Genomic DNA, 22,101 nt, shown 5'->3' on the forward strand with positions numbered 1-22,101 from the left:
GCGCAGCTCACACCCCTGCAGGAGCGTCTGTGGAGGAAACGAGTCTTCTTCGCAAGTTCTGTAACTGGATCGGAGCTGCGAGGGAAGCAGGAGGAGGAATTGGTGTGCTAGGGCGGAGGGGAACGGATCATCTTTAGCAATTGCAGTAACCGCTTGCTCTACGTATAACTCTCAGTTAGAAGGCGCTAAACGCTGATCGGGGGGGTGGGGAGAAACAATCGGAGACCTTGAAGTACCTTTTAAGCATCCTGAAATTTCCAGGTATTAAGTGGGAGAAGAGGAAAATTTAACCTCTAGCATACTTGTTTCAAAATGGGTTGAGCCGGCGATTTCTCAGTGTTTGCTTCCGAGGTTGGCTTTGGAATTGAGCATAGAAGAAATGCAAATGTATACTTAGATAGCGTACCCAAGGAGCAGTAATCCTATATCCGGGTTAGCATAGCTCGTGTTCCTGGTGGGTAGGCGGGTAGATGAGCGCGCGGAAAAGAAAAGAAAAAGTCTAAAATCGGTGAATATAACAGGAGCGGGCTACGATCTAAAGACGATTCATAGAAGGGAGCGTATTTGAAAATCGTGCATTTGGAATGAATGGCCTTGGAAGCGAAATAGCTTTGAGTTTCGCAAATGGCTCGCTCGTGTCCTGTATGTTATGTGAAATGCTGCTTTCCGCGCCTGGTTACTGCGAAACAGTTTGGGAAGAAGCTTTACTGATACTTTCATTGAACAACCCACCCCCACCCCCCCAAATGCTTGGATGGATTCTGCACTAGTTGCTCGGAGGAATTAAAAGCATCGGATTTTTTTTTTTAAAAAAGTGACCTGACAAGGTGCGGATCGCAGGTCTTGGATTTTCTAGGTGGACGAATGAGGCCCCCATCTGGCCATAGTCGCCTTACTTGCAAGCTCGGAGCACGTTATACAATTCATTCGTGGGGTGCGTGTGAATGATTGATCTGCTGTTTGGGGAGGGATCCAATGGAATGTTTCCATAAACTTCTCTTTAAAAGTCGTGCAAATAGCAAAAGGGTTTTAAGGTGCAAATTGACCCCAATGAAGCCTTCGTTTTTTTAAAAGAGTTTGTTCAGCTGTAGGGCCGGCTGAAATGAATGGGAGCCACCTATGAGAAAGCATGTTTGGGGACAGCCTGGTGTCCTTCAGGCCGTTTCTTCCAAAAGAAGGTGGGGAGATCTCTGAGGGGGTATGGAGATGTTTCTTGGTCTGTATCTTGCCTCCTTTTAGAGCTTCGAAGCTAGTTGCTAGTTTCCTTTGGCATGGGAGGGACTGATTTGGTGCTTGATTCAGATAAACTCACCTACCATACCTTCTTGTTTTAGGGAATGAATTTGTAATACCTGCAGGATGTGAAATTCTGGTATACTTCTTGTCTTCTGCCCCACAGCTTGAAGCAGCAATCCAGTTCATCTCCTATGCACCTATGAGGTATGTCAAACATATTTTTTTAAGAAGCAAGAAGAATCTTTTGAAAGTTAATTTTCTCTTGTCCACAATCACTTATATATTAATTCAATGAGATTTACTCCCAGATAAATATATTTTTGTAGACATACAACTCATATTTATATGTAGTTTGCACGGCTGTATACAAAATATGTCAATATCTTGACATATTTAAATCACCCCAGGGAATTCTGGAGTTCTTTGTTCTTTGCGATGCTGTCAGATATCCATAGTCCTTTAATTAGCATACGACTATATTCTCGAAACAGTGAAAATGTATTTTGAGTTTGTATGCTGTATATAGGATCAGTCTGCACTTCTGTATTACGACTGTAATAGACCAGGGGGACACCTGACATCACAAATCCTTCCTTCAGATATCCAGGGGTATAGATTTCCTGTTGCTGACTTGTTTGTATTAGTAGAAGGATGACTAACTGTGTAAAACCCTTAGCAAATCCCAAAATGTAATACCTGATCTAATCAGTGAACTATTTTTAGTAAATATTGATAAGATAAATATTTAGTTTTAAACAAGACTGGTAATCTAGCTGAGATTGCATAAGTAGGAATGGATGCTGTCATTACAAAATGTCAAATTTCCATACTAATTAACCATACAATTAACATACATTTCATACAATTAACCATAAATCCCATTGTTCCCTTATGTTTTCATTCATTTTCATATTCCAAGGAGGCCAAGTCAGGCACATTTATAATTAACGAAGATAGAAAAGGGGTGCACCACTCCTGCTTTTCCCCACATTTACAACAGAAGCATGCTTTCTAAATTTTAGATGCTGTATTTAAATGGCACAACAAATGGCTGCTGTTTTCAGAGGTAGCACTTTTCAGAGGTAGTCTTGCTGGAAATCAACATGATGGCCTAAAAGGATCTTGACATAATCTAGTCATTACAGTTTTTGGTCAAAGACCAAAAAAAGAAAAAAAAACCAATATAATCCAATAATGCAATGCAATGGAGAGTTAGCATATTAGAGGGAGAAAAATTAATGCTAATCGTTAAATGTTGGTGGCCTTCTACCAGAGTTATAATTAATTATCCAGCATATTCTGATAGTTGAAATTGATCAAAATGAAACAGTTCACAGAAATATTGGTTGATTGATCCATTCATAAAATGTGCATTTCAGGCACTTAATTCACTTAATAAGGAGGGTAAGCATTAATTCATAGTGCCAAGTATGCTACTAAAGGGTAGCTCAGCAACACTTATGAAATTGTCCTGATGGCCACATCCAAGTAGGACAGAAGTATTCTAAGTAACATCCCTTTTAATAATATCCCATTCACACATGCAGGAATAATAATATTTTTTAAAAACAATAGTGCTTGTTAGTGTAAGTGCCTTCCTGTGCAGAACAGAGAGAGAGAGTGTAAGAGTTCCAATTATATCTTAATAAAAATCAGCTGCAAAGGCCCCCATAAGAATGGGTTGAAACGTTGAGTAAGCAGATCCCTATCAAGGATCCTCTGTTTGGCCTCTAGCATGATTTTCTCTGATCCAAGCATAAGCAGTGAATGAGCTGAGAAGCTGGAGTTAAAAAAAAAATCCAAGGATATATTTTTTTCTAAGAAGAGGCAGAAAGGGTTGGTTGAACTAAGGACTCAACCCAGAAACTTAATTTTAGGTAATATTCAGATTTTCCATAGTGTCACAACCCACGTCCAAAAGAACTTGTTTCACCTGGATCACTAAATATAAAGCATTCTGATGCATTTTGACTGAGTTACTTCGATAATCTTCATAACTTTATTTACTTACCGGTATTTACTTTAATCTGCAAAAGCAATTCCTAGGCCAACAGTGACCTCAGTGGTTTGATACTCACCTCTCTCCTTCAAAAAGTCAGCATAATAACATAAATTGAATAAATTTGGGATGTGTAATTTATATACCGTGTTTCTCACATAATAAGGCCGGGCCTTATTTTTTTTTGACCCCCGAAAAACCGGCTAGGTCGTCTTTTCGGGGGTGACTTAATCCCCGTTGCATCCTCGGGTGGGCGGGCGGCGACAGCTTGGATGTTCGGGAGACCTTCCATCACCGTTGCTTTTCCTTCTCGCTTGCTGCCGCGGCGTCACAGTAACGCCGCGGCATTTGGCGCAGCCACGTGCGGTCAGTCAGGGCTGCTCCCTGCAACCGGAGCCCTGAGGAGACACTTGGCTTCAGGCGCTCCTGTCGCCGCCTTCCCTTTGCCTTCGAAGGTAAGCGAATTATTTTAAAAACCTCCGCTCATCCCAGGCAGGGCCGCGCCGAGTCGTGCGAGCTGGGCAGAGCCGGGAAAGCGAGCCGCGGGTGTTTCCTGGTTCTGCCCAGCCCGCACGGCTCTGCCGCGCCTGGCGGGATGAGCGGAGGTTTTTAAAATAATTCACTTTACCTTCGAAGGCGGGACAGGAGCGCCTGAAGCCAAGTATACCAACAACAAAAGGCAAATCCTCAAGGTGGGCTGGAGGGAGGTGGCTACGTGCCCCCCGGGCTTCAATGCAAGGTCCTGACTTGCAGCATCCTGCCGTTGCCACCACGTCCTTTCGCCGCCGCCTCCCTCTCCGACTGCGAAACTCGTGTGCTTCGCCAAACGCTCCGAGCGAGGCGAGCTCTTTCATACATAGAGAGAGAGAGGGAAAGAGGCCGCCCGCTTTTTATCACGCCGCCGCCGCACCACCGGCTCTAGGCCAAACTCCGGGCCTCGCTCGGAAAGCAAATACCGCGCATTAGAGGAAAAGAGGTGCAAACCTCCTTCTGCCTCGCTGGTGCTCAGGGCAGTTTCGGGGGCTGCAGCGGGCGCGTTTTGCGCGCCTACCCGAAAGGCTGCAGAAGCGGCGCCTCTAGTTTCTAGGCCGTGGGGGATGGCGGCTGCTTTGGAGCTGCTCTTGCGGGACGAGGTGACAGCCGGTGCGGTGGCTGAAGTCAAGCCAGAGCTGCGCCGAAGAGGTAAAACGCGCAACCCGTTTTGGCGACAGCGATGCTTCTTGAAGTTAGCCCTCCTTGGGGTGGAAAGTTGGCGGTGGGGGGGGCGGTGAAGTTTCTTCTCGCCTTCAAAAACCCCGAAAAGGAAGGCGGGAAAAAGCAGGAATAGTCGCCTCGCGTTGCCTGTTAGGTGCTCCTCCTGCGCGGCCCTGGAGGTTACGGAGGAGGGCGCCTCTGGGGCCTCCATGATTGTGTGCGAATCCGGTCTTTATCTTGGGGGACCGCGTAATCCTGACCCCGAGATCCTGTGCACGCCTTCCCGCAATTTCCCTGACCTGTACATGCTTGCAGGTCAGGCTTGGCCGAGGGTCAGTGTCTTTGCAATCCATTCCTTGGGGTAGGGTACATTCCCCGCTTGAAGGCAAAGGGAAGGCAGCCACAGGAGCGCCTGAAGCCAAGTGTCTCCTCAGGGCTCCGGTTGGAGGGAAGAGCCCTGACTGGCTGCACGTGGTTGCGCCAAACGTGGTTGCTGTAACGCCACAGCAGCAAGGGAGAAGGGAAAGCAACGGTGGCTGAAGGTCTCCCGATATGAAGTGCTCCACCAACGCAGGCAGCACCATATCCGGGCATGCAACAAAGTACTTCCTAACGGCAAGCCCCCCCCCCGCCATTCCCCCCCCATTTCGCATGTTTAATATGGGCCTTAATTTGGGGGGAGGGGCTTAATTTGATTTTATGCCAATAAATCATGCTGGGGCTTCCTATTGGTGGAGGCCGTATTGTTGGAGAAACACGGTATGTGTGTATGTATATGTGTGTGTATACACACACGCACACACTACTGAAAAATACAGATAGCCATTGGGTTATGATGGCAATTGGGACTGGGATTGCATTACTAAGCACCGTTATTGTAAAGGTCATGTGACTGCATCACTTGGCGATGGCAATTCTGGGCAGTTTTGGTTGCTGTTGTAACCCCAACACATGCAGGTTATTATGTGGGATGAGACGGAAGTCCTAGGTAAATAGCATGGGATGCTGTGGGGGGATGGAGACTGGGAAGAACCTGGGAAGGCCAGTGGAATCATGAGCAGGAAGGGCAGGTACTACAAGTGGGAGAAAAAGTGAGACCAACACTGGAGTAACTTGTGACCTTCTCTACTAGCTTTCCCGTTAAATTTGCTTGTGGGATGCCAGCAGCAAAGGTCACCAATGGCAATCACATAACTGTAGCACCCTGCAACATTGTAATTGTACACTGAATTGTGAACATGACCACTGAGCTTCTATGATGGCCGGAATTCTGATGACAAGTCATATGTCCACTGTTTCAGTACTGCTATAGCTTTAAACAGGCGCTGAATAAATGCACATAAACTGAGGACTAGCTGTGTAAATTGAATGCATTGTTAAAATATGTCAGGAACGATTATAGAGGGGTTTTGTGCCGTGGTTGTAAATAGTAAAGAAACTAATATCGTAAAGAAAGAAAGAAACCTTAATAGGAGCCAGCAGCAAGGGGTGTGTTTGCTTATTTGTGTTATCTATTGGCAGCACCCTTTGCTTTGAATAGATGTCTAGGATATCTTCAGGATTACAGTAATCACTTCCTATAATTGAATGCTTTGCTATTCATCTTGCAGTTATAATTTGGTCAGCAGCAGTAAAGCTCAGATGGCTGGCTCCCATGCTAGCAGCATAGCGTTGTTTCCTTCATGTGAGTGGGTCAGTTGAAAGAGGTGCAGCTCACAATGGAGTCAGCATCATATTGTGGTTAATGTGTTGGACCAAACTGGGGAGAGGGGGTACAATGCTAGAGCTCAACGAGTGATACTGGGTGTTTTCTCCAGTGTTTTCTCTCTCAGCCTAGCTACCTCCATATTTGTTGATCTTCTGTGCATGTTGTGTTCTTGTGAGTCCTCAGCTTGGGATATGGATCGAAGAAATAATATTACCATCTCCCAGGAGAGCTACTGATGCTCAAATGTAAGGAAGCACAAATTTCTTGTGTCAGACATGCAACTTGACACGTAGACACCAGCGGTCTGGAGAGCTATTCATAATGTCTCCAAAAAGATAGCGATATCACAGGAAGTGTGGAATAGGGTTTTTGTTTTTGTTTTTTGTTTTGCTCTTTGTGGTTTTCCTGAAGATTAAGGCTAAGAGTGAAAAGAGGAAGTCCATGGAAGCCCTACTGCACTCATTTCTAGTGTTTAAAACCCTATGAAATTGGCCTGAAGTGGCAAGTAAAATTCAGCAGCTAAATCAGGGTGTCCAACCTTGGCAACTTTAAGACTTGTGGACTTCAACTCCCAGAATTCCTCAGCCAGCTTTGCTGGCTGAGGAATTCTGGGAGTTGAAGTCCACAAGTCTTAAAGTTGCCAAGGTTGGACACCCCTGAGGTAAATGATTGAATTAAGAGAGATTGGGAGCCACTATGGGTTGTACGATGTAAGAGGTGGGGTGTTGGGTTGGAAAAATAATGCCGTTTGCCTCTCAGATGTCTAATGTTCCCTCCCCCACTCGCCCCATTTTTGGAAAGAATTAGCATAGATATTGTACCACTGAAAATCAATTATTTCCTACTGAATTGCAGCAGTGCAGTTTTAAAGGGGGGGAGGGGCTGTAAATTGGGTTCCAGGAGCTGCATTTGGGTCACAGGTTGGAAAATACTTTATTAATGAATACTCAAATGCAAGAGCCAGTATGAATAACCTTGCCACTTTATGAGCTACAAGATGATTATTTCTTCAACCTGCATCCTTGGGATTGGACATTTAGTTAACTCTTTGAATTTATACTTTTGCTAGGCCATCCATCTTCTATATTCTTCTATATCCCAGTGATCCCCAACCTTTTTATGCCTTCCGGGTAGAAAATGGCTTTCTACCCGGAAAAGCTCACGGAGCGCTGGCGCGCCATCTTTTGATGAAAAAGTGCTTCCGGTGAGCTTTCTACCCGGAAAAGCTCACCAGAAGCACTTTTTCATCAAAAAGATGGCGGCGCCCAGCAAACCAGCGGCCCGGTAGGACTTGTTCCACGGACGTGGTCCGCGGACCGGTGGTTGGGGACCCCTGCTAAAGCCCTTCTTCCCACCAGCCCTCTCCCATGCTTTAAAACGCCACTTCAACTTCATAGGGCAGGTTTTCTTCATGCCACTCAAAAGTTTTTTTAAATTATGCTTTGGGGGAAGGGGAGATCATCTCAAAGAACCGCACTTTTGATTGCAGCAAATAGTTATAGGAAAAGGGTAAGCATTCCATGGCCCACACAAATACCAGGAAAAATTCAGCAGGGTTGGTGGTACTTCGTGCATTCCACCCTTGAAATGGCAGATAAATATGTTTAACGCTCAGGGGTTCTGAAGATGACCTGTACTGCTAGGTCTTAAAGTTATTAAAAAAAAATTGAGAAACCAATCTTTCACAATAAAGGTCATGCAGAGCTGTTGAAAGCTTTATAATCAGTGATGCGGGTAAGATAAAGGGAAGTCTGGTGGGGATCAAAGATTGAGTCAAAAGCTTCCGGATATGTTTTTAATTGAGAAACAAAAATCTCTTGTCATTTGCATAGAAGGAAAAGACAACCAGTATGTCTGAAAGCTGCTTTTGCTGCTGTTGGAACTATTTGGAACACGACAGCCACTAACTAAATAGTGCCTGTATTTTCAAGAGAGTTTAAAATGCATTAGAACTGGTTGAAAGAACATTTAAATCTGTTTTTTTTTTTAGTTTCAGCTAAAGCTAGGCAGATTCCCTGGACGTGGGCCATGAAGACTGCATATTATATAAACTGAAATCTGACATGTCTGGCAGATAGCAGTGGAGGAAATCTGTCAGGTGCTAAACTTGTTTGTTTGGGTAAACTGGAGAGTTGGAGTTGATGTTAATTTAGTAACTTTCAGACCTGTTTTGTTTTTTTTTAAAAGATGCATGGCTTTGTTTGTTTATATTCATGTCCTCATTCTCAAACAAGCCAAGAGTAGCGTACATGTAATAGTCTCCAGGAGTGTCTGTGGGAAAGGAGGAGGAGGGAGAGTCAAGATGGTAGTTGTGTGTAAATTTTGCAGTCAAATAAACATTATCTTAATACTTTTGACACATGCAATGTGCACGCACACACACCCTGGCTAAATGTTCCTGGTAGTCATTTACTGAAATCTTTATAGAAGTGCAATTAGTTCCTATTCATCGAGAACCAGTTTGAAGACTTAGAAACCTGGAGACAGTGAGTCATCATCATCATCATCATCATCATCATCACCATCTGCTTTGCTTTGTCGGATTTCCTTTGTTGCTAGTTGCTTTGCTTGTGGTTTGAGAAATTCTACTTATATATTTCTTCATAGCGATTGATACATAGGCTTCTGGCTTTGAGAGGAGGTTAGATTAATGATACTCCTTCCATTGGAGCCCTGTACAAGACCAACCCCCACCCCGCCCCCTGATTTCAATCCTCAGTCTGGCTTTACTTGTTCTACCCATAAAACTTCCCCTATGGAATTGCCTCCAGGATACTAGCCACCCTCACTGGCACCAAGAGGTCTGCTCTCCATCTTTTCCTTCAGTCACCAACTTGATCATACCAGGTGTTGCTCCTCTTGAGCAATTATCCAGAGACAGCACTCTGAGAGAACCAGCAAATGGACTACTATATCCTGTTAATTGGGTCCTCAATCCCTGGGCTACAGATTGGCACCAGTACTTGTCCTGTCAGGAACCAGGCCATGCAAGCAAGTGAAGCCCCATCTACACACGTGCAATATTCAGATAGCACGTGAAACACCACCCCGCCCCCCCATCCCCCGATCCACAGAAAAAACCAACCTGCATGGAGCTGGTCCCAGGCACCCAAAAGTTTGGATTTCTCTATCCTGTCTTAGAACATAGCTAGGTAGGCCCCAAAAGAAGCAGACCCAGATTTGCTTGGATTCCTATCCAAATTGATATAATCATTTGGAGACATGGATGTTGGGGGAATTCTCATTAGCCGCTGAACAAGTAAGCCTCAGAATGGCGGCCCTAAAAACAGGCCCTTGGTCTGTTTTTATCTCTTCCAGCTTATGTGTTAAAATTGTAAAATAATCATTTCAGTTTGAGAATGCTGTATCAATCTTTGTTAGTCTTTGACCAGTTTTCCTTTTTGTTCCTTTATGTCTATCTTCCTCCTCAGCAACTCCAGTTACAGGTAACCCAAACCTGTAAACAGGTTGATATCTTCCTTAATGTTTGCCTGAATGAATTTCCTAGTGCATATATTCTAGTAGGTGGGGACTCCAACACAAAAGCAGGTTGTGTTGATGAAGTCCACTATGGACTCCTCAATTCCTACCTCTCTGAAGAAGTAATTAAGCCACCATTTATGTCTAGTTCCTTCAAAAATACCAAATATAACCTAGCTGGTTTCAGGCTTCTACATCTCATAAATAGACTTAACCTACAAGGATACTTTTTAAAAAGTGTGGCTGTTTTCAAAATATCCATATTTTCCCACAAACCTGCTCCTTCTGTTGCACAACAGAATCTGTGGAAAATACGGATTGGTCAGTTTCCAATTATTAGACTTGGTGATTCTGCTTTGAAATTGGATCTTATTAATTTGCTGTTGGAAGTTTTAACTTGCTGTGACATTTAAAGAGGTGATTTTTGTTTTTGTTTTAGTAAGGGGAATTAAAGATAATTTGATCTTTGAATGTATGAATCAGAACAAGTCTTCTGTGGACCCTTAGTAGCAAAAATTCACCAAGACTTGCAGGCTCCAGTATAAAATGAAGCGTATCAGGAAATGATTGCAAAAATGTTTGCTACTCTGGTTTAGCTTGAAGGTGGATAATTATGTTAGATAAAGTTACTACGGTACCAAAATTCTATTTCTTTACAACTTTCTGCTTTCACTTTTCCTGAATGCCACTGGCAGATCTGTCAAACCAGATTCCAAATGCAATAGCCTTCAGGCTTTTATCTCACCAGAAATGATGGCACTGTTATAAAACAAGAAATCAACTTTTAGCTATGGTTCCTAATGTCAAGCAGCAGGTGGCTTTTCTGAGCAAATTAAAATGTTTGACGCTATGATTTTCAACTGAGCAAAAATTAACGTATTTTTTGCACTGTCAGACGCTCCAGACCATAAGATGCTTTTGGGGAGAAAAACAAGGGGGGAAAAAATATGTCTCTGCCTCCCAGCCTCCTTGCAACAAATAGCAAACAGCCTGGTCAGATTCAGCATAGCCTGATTTAGCACGAGCAGCTGATTGGCGATTGGATCAGCCTCCTGGAATACCACCGATCAGCTGTTCCAGGCTGTGAGGATCACTGCCCATTGCCACCTCTGCGCGCCCAATTTTCGGTATCCGCACGCCCCATTTTCAGCCTCTGTGCGTCCCGTTTTCGGCCTGTTCCAGGTGGCAAGAATCGCCACCGATCGCCACCGCCACCATTCTAAATCAGGCTGTGCTGAAGCTGACCATATTGTTTGCTGTTTGCTGCAAGAAGGCAAATTGCTGGGAGGCAGAGGCTGAAGGGTGGGGGCCAGCGGGTGGGCGGGGATTTGGCAACATTTACTCTAACAGTGGTCGCTAACCAGTGGGCTGCGAGAACATTTTGGTGGTCCGCAGAGAAATGTCATCCCCCAGAGTACCTCCCCAAAGCAATTAATCCAGGCTGCACAGGAACACAAGGCTGCACCGCCACCCACATGGCCCGTGGGAACTCTTCCCACCCACTCACTCCTTACCTGGCAAAGTTGCCTGCTAAGTTGCTATTTTTACTTTCTTTCTTTTTTTTCTGACCATCAACTGTTCTGCTGTGCCGGGAGATTTAGACTAGCTAGAAAACAGGAAATCATTACATTTCTTGCTTTTTAGCTATCTTTAGATCTTCCTTAGGACTGAAGCTTTTATGATTCAGTGCAGACTCACTGCAAGCAAATTTTATGTGACAGACTCAGGTAGCTGATGACCGATAGATAGATCTCTGAATGATTCTGTGAGCAACTCAATTTGCCTGCCTGCTTTGAATGATTTTGGGTAAAAGTTACTCTTTTTTTTATAAAAAAATCAATATTTACATACATGGTGTGTTGTGAGTTAATTTTGTGAGTTTGCTTGCATGCAAATTTTATGTGACAGACTCAGGTAGCTGATGGCAGATAGATAGATCTCTAAATGATTCTGTGAGCAACTCAATCTGCCTGCCTGCTTTGCCTGATTTTGGGTAAAAGTTGCTCTTTTTTAACAAAAAATTCAATATTTATACAAATATTTATAATATTTATATAAATATTTATAATATTTACATACAAGCCATGCCCAGCCAGTCACATGACCACTAAGCCACACGACCACCAAGCCACACCCACAAATTAGGCCACGCCCACAGAACCAGTTGATAAGAAATTTGAATCCCACCCCTGCCTCTGTGTGTTTGTGTGTGTGAGAGAGCGGGAGAGAGAGAGAGGTTAGATCAGATCTCTCTCTCTCTGTCTCTCTCTCTCTCCCACCAACGTCAGCAAGCCACCATCAGTCAAAATTCATATTAGTGGTCCCCGGGATTTAAAATTATGAGTTTGGGGGTCCCTGAGGTTCAAAGGTTGGCGACCCCTGCTCTATAAGACTCATATACATTTCCACCCACTTTTTTTTGGGGGAGTGCTTCTTATAGTCTGAAAAATAATTGTATATACTGTATGTTTTTGGTGAGTTATGAAAAACCTGGGCTGTTGTTTCATAAAGATCGAACAGAGGAAGTACTGCACTTTCTCACAATTGTTGTGCATTAAGGCAGGGATCCCCAACCTTTTTGGCGCGCCCCGGTACCGGCATCAGCTGGGCGCCGCGGCCTGGTACCGGCATCAACTGGCGCCGCCATCTTTTGACGAAAAAGTGCTTCCGGTGAGCTTTCTACCCGGAAAAGCTCACCGGAAGCACTTTTACCAAAAAGATGGTGGCGCCCAGCAACTGCGGGACGCACGTCCGCGGACCCGGTTGGGGACCCCTGCATTAAGGGCATATATATTAGAGAAGATGCCTGGAAAACTCCTCCTAGGGATGTTGTACTGCATATCTTTTGACCTTATCCACTCTTAATGGTCTTCATGGGGAAAAGCCTTTAAAATTTCTTGGAAACAGCAATGTGTCCAAGAATATAGTTTGTTTAGTCAACCGTTTCCAAACATACAAAAGGAGGATCTGTTGCTTTCATTCCCTAAGAACCTGAGAAAAAGCCAGTCGTTTTAAGGTGCCTGTTCTACACAGCTGCAGACAAAGCAGACATTAATAAAAGAAGTTTTGGAATGTGGTATATGCAGTTTTATCTGTTGGCTGATCCCATGAGTGCATGAGTCAAAAGTTTCGTGAATGATGAAAGCTCCCTATTTGCAAAATGTTCTACAAATTTCAGCAATTTTGAATTAAATACCTGGAGTAAAAAGCTGTTGTATAAATGGTTCTTAGTCACCGTGACCCTTATTTATTCATTTGAAGTTATTTGGATAGCAGCCTTCCTTAGTCCAGGGCCTTGCAGATGGGGTTAGCCTTTAAACTTAAATGCAAGTTTGGGAAAAATTGTAAATGCTTGTTTATTTTATTTTATTTATTTTTTGCCTGGGTTTTGAATTTTGTTGTTATAAACTCTAAATTGATGGCACAGTTCTTAATGCCAACAAATCAGTTATACAATCCTAATCAATTGTGAAGCTTCTGTGGCTTGTGTAACAATTATACACAAGTCCCAATCTACATAGTATAATTATTATTGATTTATTACATTTATATTTCATCTTTCTGAGAAATTACAGATGATATACATGAGTCTGCCCTCGCAACTCTCTCTTCCAAAAGCTACCCTATGTAGAATGTCTATACTATGGAGATTCACAATCTTCCAGGTCATGGTTGTCCCAAAGATGCTTTTCCAAGCATCTTTTGTTCCTTGAGAATGTTTTGTTTATCATCCAAGAAACTTCTTCACTTCTGACTCATAGGAGACAACAACCTGTTCTGTCTCACCTTTCTTCTTTCCAAAAGATGAAAGAGTACAATATCACACAAACACAGCAGGCAGGCTGGCTCGGACTTCAACAACACACCCACTTTTATCCCCTGTGGGGTGTGGCTCAATGACTCAGCTCACTCTCTGACCCTCCCACGCCTCCTACGTTGCTGCTCACGTTTCTCCCTACGACGCTGCCTAGGATCAAGCCAACATTCTTCCTCTTGACTCCCTGTCAGGGGCTGCTCCGATATGCCTTCCTCCCGATTAATCTCAGGCTGTTCCTCTCGGTTGTCTGATGAAACCTGAGGCATTATCAGGGAGGAAGGCATTGCCAGAGAGGAAGGTCCTGGGGAGGAAGGCATTCCCTGTTCCTCCTCCTCATCTTCCGAGTCCTCTTCCTCTAACAGCACAGGCTCGGGAATCGGAGCCACAACAACAACCTATGTAGTAATTTAAAAAAAAACTTATTTCCAGTCCAGGTTCAATGTCTAAGGTAGCCAAACTAATATACTTGAGCTGTTAAATTCCCCACAGCTCAGGCAGCAGGACCAGTGGCAAGGAATTATGGGAACTGTAATTTAATACATCTGATTGCAACCAACTTGAACTGCCCATTTTCTTTTAAAGCCTTTGATGCTATTGGAATCTCTTTTCTGAGGCCAATTTATTTGTATTTTTGTAAATTGACTTTTCATAGAGACTGGAACTTGTCAGTTCTGGACTGGAACCCTGGCTTGCAGTGTAAAATATCATTTGCTTACTTACGTAAATATATTCTGCAACTGTTTTGCAGATTAGATTTTGCTATCTTGCATGTTAATACTACTCGGAGCTGTAGCTAACTCAAAAGTGAACCTTGGACAAATACTGAAAGATCATTCACTCCTTGTAATTTGAAGCCACCTGTTTCCAAATCTATGTAATATTCAAAACTGCAAGAAATCTAGAAAGTAGGAAGGTATTGGGTAGTTTTCTTGTAGGCAGTATTTCTTCACAATATTAATATAATCCTTTTTCTTGTTCGTGCCTGGATCTTGGCAAAGTTTTACGGAAGTGAATTTGGATGTACTGTGACTCAAATTCATTGACATAGTTACATCGATGCAAATTCCTGAAATGTCTCAATATTGTTGAACTGTAAATCTCTGAAGTCACAGGTCTGGTGTGGCTTCCGCTCCAGTTAAGAAGTTGGGGCAGCTCTTTCTTGCTGCAGTCTATTCTGTTTCCTGTTTCTACACACTGAAAGAAAAGTTTCCAATACTTAGAAGGAATGGAGAACTTGCTGTAAAAGAAATGCAGCCTTAGTCTCTGGCAGTTGTGTTTTACTCGGCGCTCCAAGCCTGTCCATGCTTTATTGCTCCGCTGGATTTGAATACCTAACCGTTCAGAATGCTCCATACTGGAATGCAATTTCGACCAAACTCTTTCTGGGTTACAGGGTGAGCATGCAGTAAACTATTATGCCGTTTATGTTGCCTGTAAATAAGATGTCATAGAAAATAGATAGATGTTTTTTTCAGTAGAGTATCTGAGGAGGATTTACTATTATAATGTTGGGGAAGGTGTGGTTCCATGATATGAAAGGACATATGAGAATGCTATGATCAAGTAGAAATATGAATTCTGGGTCTTTGTTTGGGGAGATAGCATGTGAAAGGACGTGAAACATAGCTTTGATCTACCGGTTGCATCTTCTGTTGAAATCTGCCAAAACTTGGTTCAAATCATACACTTTCTCCATGGAGGAATTCCTATTTCTGAAAATGTGAATATGCCATTTGGTTGCTAGATCAAGGCAGACAGGTCAACTTGTAAGTCCAGCTGTTCTGTTGCCAGACAGCCTAACGCTAAAAATATGAGTTGTATGTCCACATTTCTTCTTGTACTTCTGACCTGTACTTGATTGTCTTTATCGAGGATATTAAGCAAGAGTAAGGCTCTGAGCTTTATATATACCCAGCAGAGTCCAGTATATATTTGATGAGATAACTAAAAATACAAAGCTTGAAAATGAGCAGGCTTTGCTAAAACGTGTTATCCAGAGGGACACTTGTCAGAAAATTGGGACTGGCGTCTGCCTGCTATGTGGCTTTGTAACTGTTGAATGTGTTTCTCTTATTTTACTTTTTTTTTATTTACCCTCTTCTCCAGAATCCTGGACTCTTTTCCTCAAAAGCCCAGAATGGCAGTGGATGTAGCCATGCAATTCTACTTGCGAGCGCCCTCTTTGCGGAAAGAGAGCTTTACCTACAAAATAGCCCCAAAGATCAAGGCACCTTTGCGACCCTGCATCCATGTAAACAGCAGCCCGGAGCTGAACAAGCTGGGGTCAGAGGTCCAAGCTCTGCAGGGGAACAGAGTGAAGAAAAGGGTTTCTTTTGCGGACAGCAGGGGCTTGGCTCTGACAGTGGTGAAAGTCTTCTCAGAATTTGACGACCCCTTGGATATTCCCTTGAACATCACAGAACTAATAGACAATATCGTGGGCCTGACCACGGTGGATCACGATGACTTTGTCTTGGATTTCGTACAGCCTTCTGCAGATTACTTGGACTTCCGGAATCGCCTCCAGGCAGATTGTGTTTGCCTTGAGAACTGCATGTTGAAAGATAAAGCTATTATGGGTACGGTGAAAGTCAGGAATCTGGCATTTGAGAAGGCTGTCAAGATTCGGATGACCTTTGATACTTGGAAAACCTTCACGGATCACCCATGCCAATACGTGAAGGACACCTATGCCAGTTCCGATAAGGATACCTTCTCCTTCGATGTTAGCTTGCCAGAGCGGGTTCAAGCCCATGAAAGAATCGAATTTGCAGTGTGTTATGAATGTGATGGCAAAGTCTACTGGGATAGCAACAAGGGATTGAATTACAGGATCATACGCTCTGAACTCAAATCGGCTCGGGAGATTTCACAGCCTTGTAGTGAGCCAGATTTTGGGATTGCCTTTGATCAGTTTGGAAGCCCGCGGTGTTCTTATGGTTTATTTCCTGAATGGCCTAGCTATTCCGGATATGAAAAACTTGGTCCTTATTATTAAATCAGAGACTCGGGGTTATATTTGCTGCACAAGAATGAAGGGACAGAGATAGAAAACCCTCTTGGGAGGTGGTTGCAGAGTCAGAGTAGGCAAAAGAACTGCAGTTTGTACTTACAGAATGGAAACAAAGAGAAATGTGAAAACTCCTGGCTGCAAGGGTTTTTAGGGCAGAATCTCTCTTCGTGTTTCCTTTGGATTTAAACAAAAGGAGATGGTCTCCTGTGAGATGGCTGCCACAGATCGAATTCAGCACTTGGTGCTGTTGTTTGGGCAATTTGGTTTGTGTTTATCCTTTGAGATACATTACAGTATTGGTAGCTGTGCAGAATAGATTCCCCCCTCCTTTTTCCTTTCTGTATTCTGGAATCAAACTTGCTGTGCACCTCTCTGATAAAACCAACTCTCTGAGAAGAAACAAGATGCAGGGATGAGCTAAACAGTCTTCCCACTCCTCTCTTAATCAGATTGTACAATCTGTGAGAGGCTAAGAGTCCCAAATGAAAAGACTATAATTTTAGCTCAGATGATCCTTTGCTTCCTTCCATTTTAGGAATTGCCTTGTGTATGGGAAGATTCCAAAATGCTTACTCACCATTCTGCCTGTATCTCTTTTCCTAAACACATATGAAGATTTATTTCAGTGGCTGAGCCAGACGAGCCTATGTGGCCTAGTCACATAATCCACCCTTAACCGACCTGGTGCCCTCAGGATGTGCTAGACTTTAGTTCAATCTCCAGGCGGGACAGTCAGTGGCCTGGAGAAGGCTGATGTAGCATTTTAGCTTCCACAATAAGTAATTATTTTATTTAGGTGATTTTATTTATCTCCCTCCTCCCTTCTTTATTAGGTGGTGGTAGACTGTTAAGAATAAAATTGTTTTTAAGTCTTAACTCCTCATGACACCATCTTATTTACATTTAATTTTGTTCAGGCCTGTGGGCTTAGTCATCTGGGTGAAGAACATTTTAAAATTTCATTTTATTTCAAGAATTGTATAAAATGCCTATAAATTGAATGTTACTGACATAAATAAGATATGTCAAATAATGGATACCCACTCAATCCAGTTGTCTGTTGTCTTCCTCAATACACTTCTGCTCAGTAATAGGAGCATTTTAACTTGGTGGTAGAACAGACATTTTGAATTCAGACACAAGAATGCTTGATCTCTCTAGGGATATTAATACTTGGTTTCAGGCTTTTCCCACTAGGCTGGACTAGAACCAATTTAAAAATCAATTGTTTATCACAGCATAAAGAGGGTGGGCTATAGTCAATTAAAAAGCACAGAAAACACATCAAAGTCTAAAAAAAATTATTATACGAAGCTGAAAGACATAAAACAGAAAGTATATGCATAAAAACCAAAAGCCTGAAGGGAAGCTGAGAGAAATTTTAGGAGCATTAGAGGTGCAGGGGAGCTTAGAGATTAGTCTATAGCAGACTAAATTTATCACAGTACAGAGGACTATAGAATGATGAAGTGTTTTAGCAGAGTTAATATCTGAAAGAAGTAGGAAGATGTAGAATTGTCCTGTACAATTCTGGGTATTTATGCAATGATGAGCCTAGTGTGAATGTCTTCGTAGGACAGGCACTGGAGGAGTATGTGCTCTGTTGTTTCTATGTGTCCAGAGTCAAAGGGGCATGGTCTCTCTGAGTAGGGTATTTTCTGGTGTTGGCCTTCAACAGCAGTTTAAGTGATGGCAGGACAGTGTGGCAGAATGAATTAAACAGCCATTCAAGAATCCAGGAGCTTTATTATAGAAAAGTTAAAAGCCAGTATGAATGAATTCCAGTGACTACTGTGTGTCAAACATGAGTCCTTTTTATAATGAAATCAGTATTCAAATTCTTGTCAGTTTCTCCTGATTGAACTATGCAATGGGCTAGATTTCCCTTTCTTTTGACAGATATCCTGGTCTTTTCTTTGTTAATGGGCATATGTAGTATGAAATGAAATATCAATTTCCAATGTTCCTGAACTCTGGCAAAGTTGAGAGGGAAAGGATAGTTAACCAAAAAATGGTATATCGTTCCCTGCATGCAGAGCAAAACAATCAAAAATGTTCCTTCATCTCCATAAATTTATCACTAATTCCTTTCCAAAATGTTTTCCCCTATTGGTAGATACAGTAGTAACTACAGGTAATAGCCATGTTTTATCATTTATTGGGGCCAATCCTTCTCTGGTTCTTGTTTAACACTAAAGAAAGCCATTTAGACTTTCCACCTTGGGTTATAAATCCAACTGACTAGAAAGTTAACCCTTTTCAGTGCTTGTTTGTAGTGTCTATAACAAAATGGTGAAATTACTTGAAAACTCAAAAGATACACATACTAGAGTTTCATAACTCAACCTTCAAGCAAATCAGTTGTTCTGGTTCTATTCAATGGTGGTGACTGAATAAGTAGCTCGATAAATAGTTTTTCTGGGTGTGAAGTAGAACTGAGGATTTTAGATTTAGTATCTAATGTCCAAATGAAGTTCTTATGTTCCCTGTTCTGTCTGAAAAAAAATCTTGATTTGGAAAGGAGTTTGTGCAGGCTCCTATGCAATTTTGGAAAAGCAGCAGTGACCAAGCTTGATTACTTAGCATGACGCAAGAGCCTTGCCCTGGAATGTTAGCTTGTGGTTAAAAATGGGGAAAGTCTGTCAACATGCTACAGCTTGTTACTTAAGAAATATGCATATCCTGCATTTTCTTAACTCTCTATAATGAGTCCTGTCATTTTATTTGCATGCCTTCAACTTGAATTAAGAGTTGGCACGGGAACTGTTAGAAACTGGGTATTAGAAACTTCAGTGCTAATACCCGATTGGTCTTAGATGTTGTTGCTTTAAAAATTAAGAAAAAAAATCTATGAGGACGGTGTGATCACCAGTTGCAAGCCTGTTATGATAAAGATGGACTTGACTTCTCCTACATGCCATGGGTCTCTCATCCCATTGCCATTTGAAAAGTGAGAGCATGGCTTCTTTTGCAATGGGGTTTATTATGAGGAAAAGGATTTTGGGGCTGAGCCACTCCGATGGGGTAACTAATACTTTCTGTGAAGGGAAACTGAATCCACTGGTTGGTTATATGCCAGAAAAAAATCATTTATTTTTTTACTTCCCCAAGAAACAACCAGTAATAAAATGCACACATTGACTGCTGCTTTAATTTAAATAGCAAGATTTTCAAAACCATTTGGAATGAAGCCACTGAACACAGCAGTACATACGTTCAAAAGAAATATGTATCATAACCTTTCTCTTCCTGAAGATCTCCAGATGCTACAGGAGATGATGGCTTGAGAAGCAGGAAAATGTGTACATTTGTAGTTAGAGAGTAGAAAATTAGTTTAAATTACAAGTTTGGGATTGCAAGTGGGAAGGTTACTATAGACTACAAAAATGTTTTAATCTTTGTGTATATTCAAGAAATAATCCCTGAAAGTCATGTGCAAAATCCATTCCTTCATGCAATTCCTCAATAAAATTGCAAATCAGCTGTTCACAACTGCCTTTTATGTTGAATTAATATGCCAGTAGAAAAAAACAAGCTGGTGAAAGTTCATGCATTATCCATTATCTTCTGATCAGGACTATATGTGGCCCTATTTAGATACGGTTTCTTCCTGTAAGCCTTGAAACATGCCACATCTTTATAAATCAAGATCCCACTCACATGATCCATCCCTCTGTATTAATCCTTCATGTTCCCACCCTGTCTAGGGATTTGTTATAGGACAGAAATACCTCAAGTAACAACACTGAACTGAAGAACTCTGGACAAATCAAATATAAACCAGTTGAATTGTTTCAGTCCGAAAGTCTGGATTCTATATATCTCCTAATTCAATCTTCCAAAGGCCTTATGCTAGGTTGTAATGGTATGTAAAACTATCTTAAAGATTTACAAGAAAGTAGATCAAAGTATCAAACATCATGCCAAAGGGGCAAGGACACAATTTGCTGAACCCAAAGGTGAAAAATCTGAGTTTCTTGGACTGAATGTTCCTCTGATTGAATTTTAAAAACATGAGTAATTTTAATTATAACTAGTGCACCCCTGCACAAAGTCATAATGAAATTTGCTTGGTTTGGCTTTATTTTCTGGATGGCCATTGGGTTTATAAACCATGGCTTATTGAGGAGTCACACGTGAATCCAAATAATTGGCTTCTTTAGCAGACCTAGCTTATTGTGATGTGACTAGAAAGAAAGAAAAAAAATACTTAACAGTGTGAAATGCATAACCAGGATAGCTATAAGAAATGCACTTTTATTTCAGTCTTCTTTCCAAATTTTAAAGCCAACTTTTTGGACTTTTGTGTTTCTCTTGCCTGTATGAATGTGATGAGGAATAGTCCTTTTTTTTTTTTTGCTTCAGGATGCCTTGCATGTTGTTAAATATATTTTTTACACAACTGAAAAATGCACTTTACAATCACAATGGATTTATTTTGTGTAGTGTTTTTTGAAATGTTTTTATCTGAGAGCAAATAATAAACTGTTACAAATAAAACATCCATTGAGTTTTGCTCTTCTTTCAAACAGTAAATTAAAGAATTGGGGGGGGGGAGATACGGGGAACAAGACAGGGTTGGGAACATGAACTCATGATGAGACAAAGAAAACTTTCCAAAAAGAAAACAAGATTTGGGACTTGTTCTAGATCAATGTTTCTTAAAGTGTGGTCCTAGGATCTACAAAATCAAAATTATTTGCCAGCTTACATGAAAAAAAAAGTGATGAATATGTCAGTTTAAAATTGTAATATAGAAAATATTGATAAAAATATTCCATTTTTTTAAATGGAAAGAGATCCTGAGAGAAAAAAATGTTTTAAGAAACACTGTCCCAGAAGACAGTTAAAAATGAAACCCTCAATTTACTTAACAGGAGTAACTCATGTTGAATTCAGTGGGACACAACTATGGTAGACATCTATAACAACACTAAGCATTGTTGTTTTTTAAAATGTGTTTTTTTAAACTCAAGAATAGCCAGTTACACTCCAGAGCAGGTCTACGATGGTTTATGTGGTGAAACATTTTGACACACTTTATGAGGTAAAACCTCACTTCAATCTTTTTCTAAAATGTAGAAATAAGAACTACAACCATTAACAGTTTCACTGTAGTCAATAAAATTTATTCTCAATGGAATTTTCTAGGACTGGAGTATACTTGAGCCTCCCCCAGTTTTGTGACATGGTACATCCATGCAAAAGAGTATGTACTTTATATAGCAAGTGATACCAACTTTTATCACAGAGTTTGACCTATTTTTTTAGGTTGTTCCAGATAATTACTGTATTTTGCCCAAAGTTATGGCTACCGATGGCAGATTTGATCAATACAAACTCATGTGAAGGGGACTAGATGAAGTTTGGGAAGAAGAGCTGAACCAATTCTCTGTATAGACATGGCTAGAAGGAAGGCACCCGAGATGCAGGGAACAGAATTGTGGCCATATGGATTCCCTAAACTAACTGCCTGCTGAAATGCAGTAGTGATACAGTCACACAGGGAGTGTCAAAGTCAGATACATAGGAGAAGAAGATGAGGCATCAAATTACCAATGTGAATTAGAAACAAAACTATCAAGCAGATAGCCCAATAACAACAAAAACAAATCTAACAGCAAAACTATCTAGGGACAAATGCAAAGAAACAT

The 22,101-nt window shown here is 41.7% G+C and overlaps 1 protein-coding gene and 1 long non-coding RNA gene across 5 annotated transcripts in view; one reads left to right on the top strand and one right to left on the bottom strand.

The window, feature by feature from the left end:
* The window catches only part of LOC148132408 (uncharacterized), a 251,800-nt gene that overhangs the window by 16,216 nt on the left and 213,483 nt on the right, over nt 1–22,101 (bottom strand). The gene's annotated exons all lie outside the window — the stretch shown is intronic.
* PPP1R3B (protein phosphatase 1 regulatory subunit 3B) lies at nt 25–20,947 on the top strand. Of its 4 annotated transcripts, none has more exons than XM_026672901.2 (3): nt 25–261; nt 1,335–1,440; nt 15,541–20,947. In XM_026672901.2, exons 2-3 carry the CDS (start codon nt 1,436–1,438, stop codon nt 16,430–16,432), a joined length of 897 nt encoding a protein of 298 aa, XP_026528686.1. In that variant the 5' UTR covers nt 25–261; nt 1,335–1,435; the 3' UTR covers nt 16,433–20,947. The 4 variants fall into 4 exon arrangements, with proteins under 4 accessions (XP_026528686.1, XP_087813476.1, XP_087813478.1 ...); XM_087957350.1 differs by lacking the exon at nt 25–261 and adding an exon at nt 1,085–1,178; XM_087957352.1 differs by lacking the exons at nt 25–261; nt 1,335–1,440 and adding an exon at nt 7,491–8,235.

Source organism: Notechis scutatus, chromosome 2 (assembly GCF_049901735.1).
Source record: "Notechis scutatus isolate UNSWTSFEM ecotype Mainland chromosome 2, rNotScu1.2, whole genome shotgun sequence".
NCBI lineage: Eukaryota > Metazoa > Chordata > Lepidosauria > Squamata > Elapidae > Notechis > Notechis scutatus.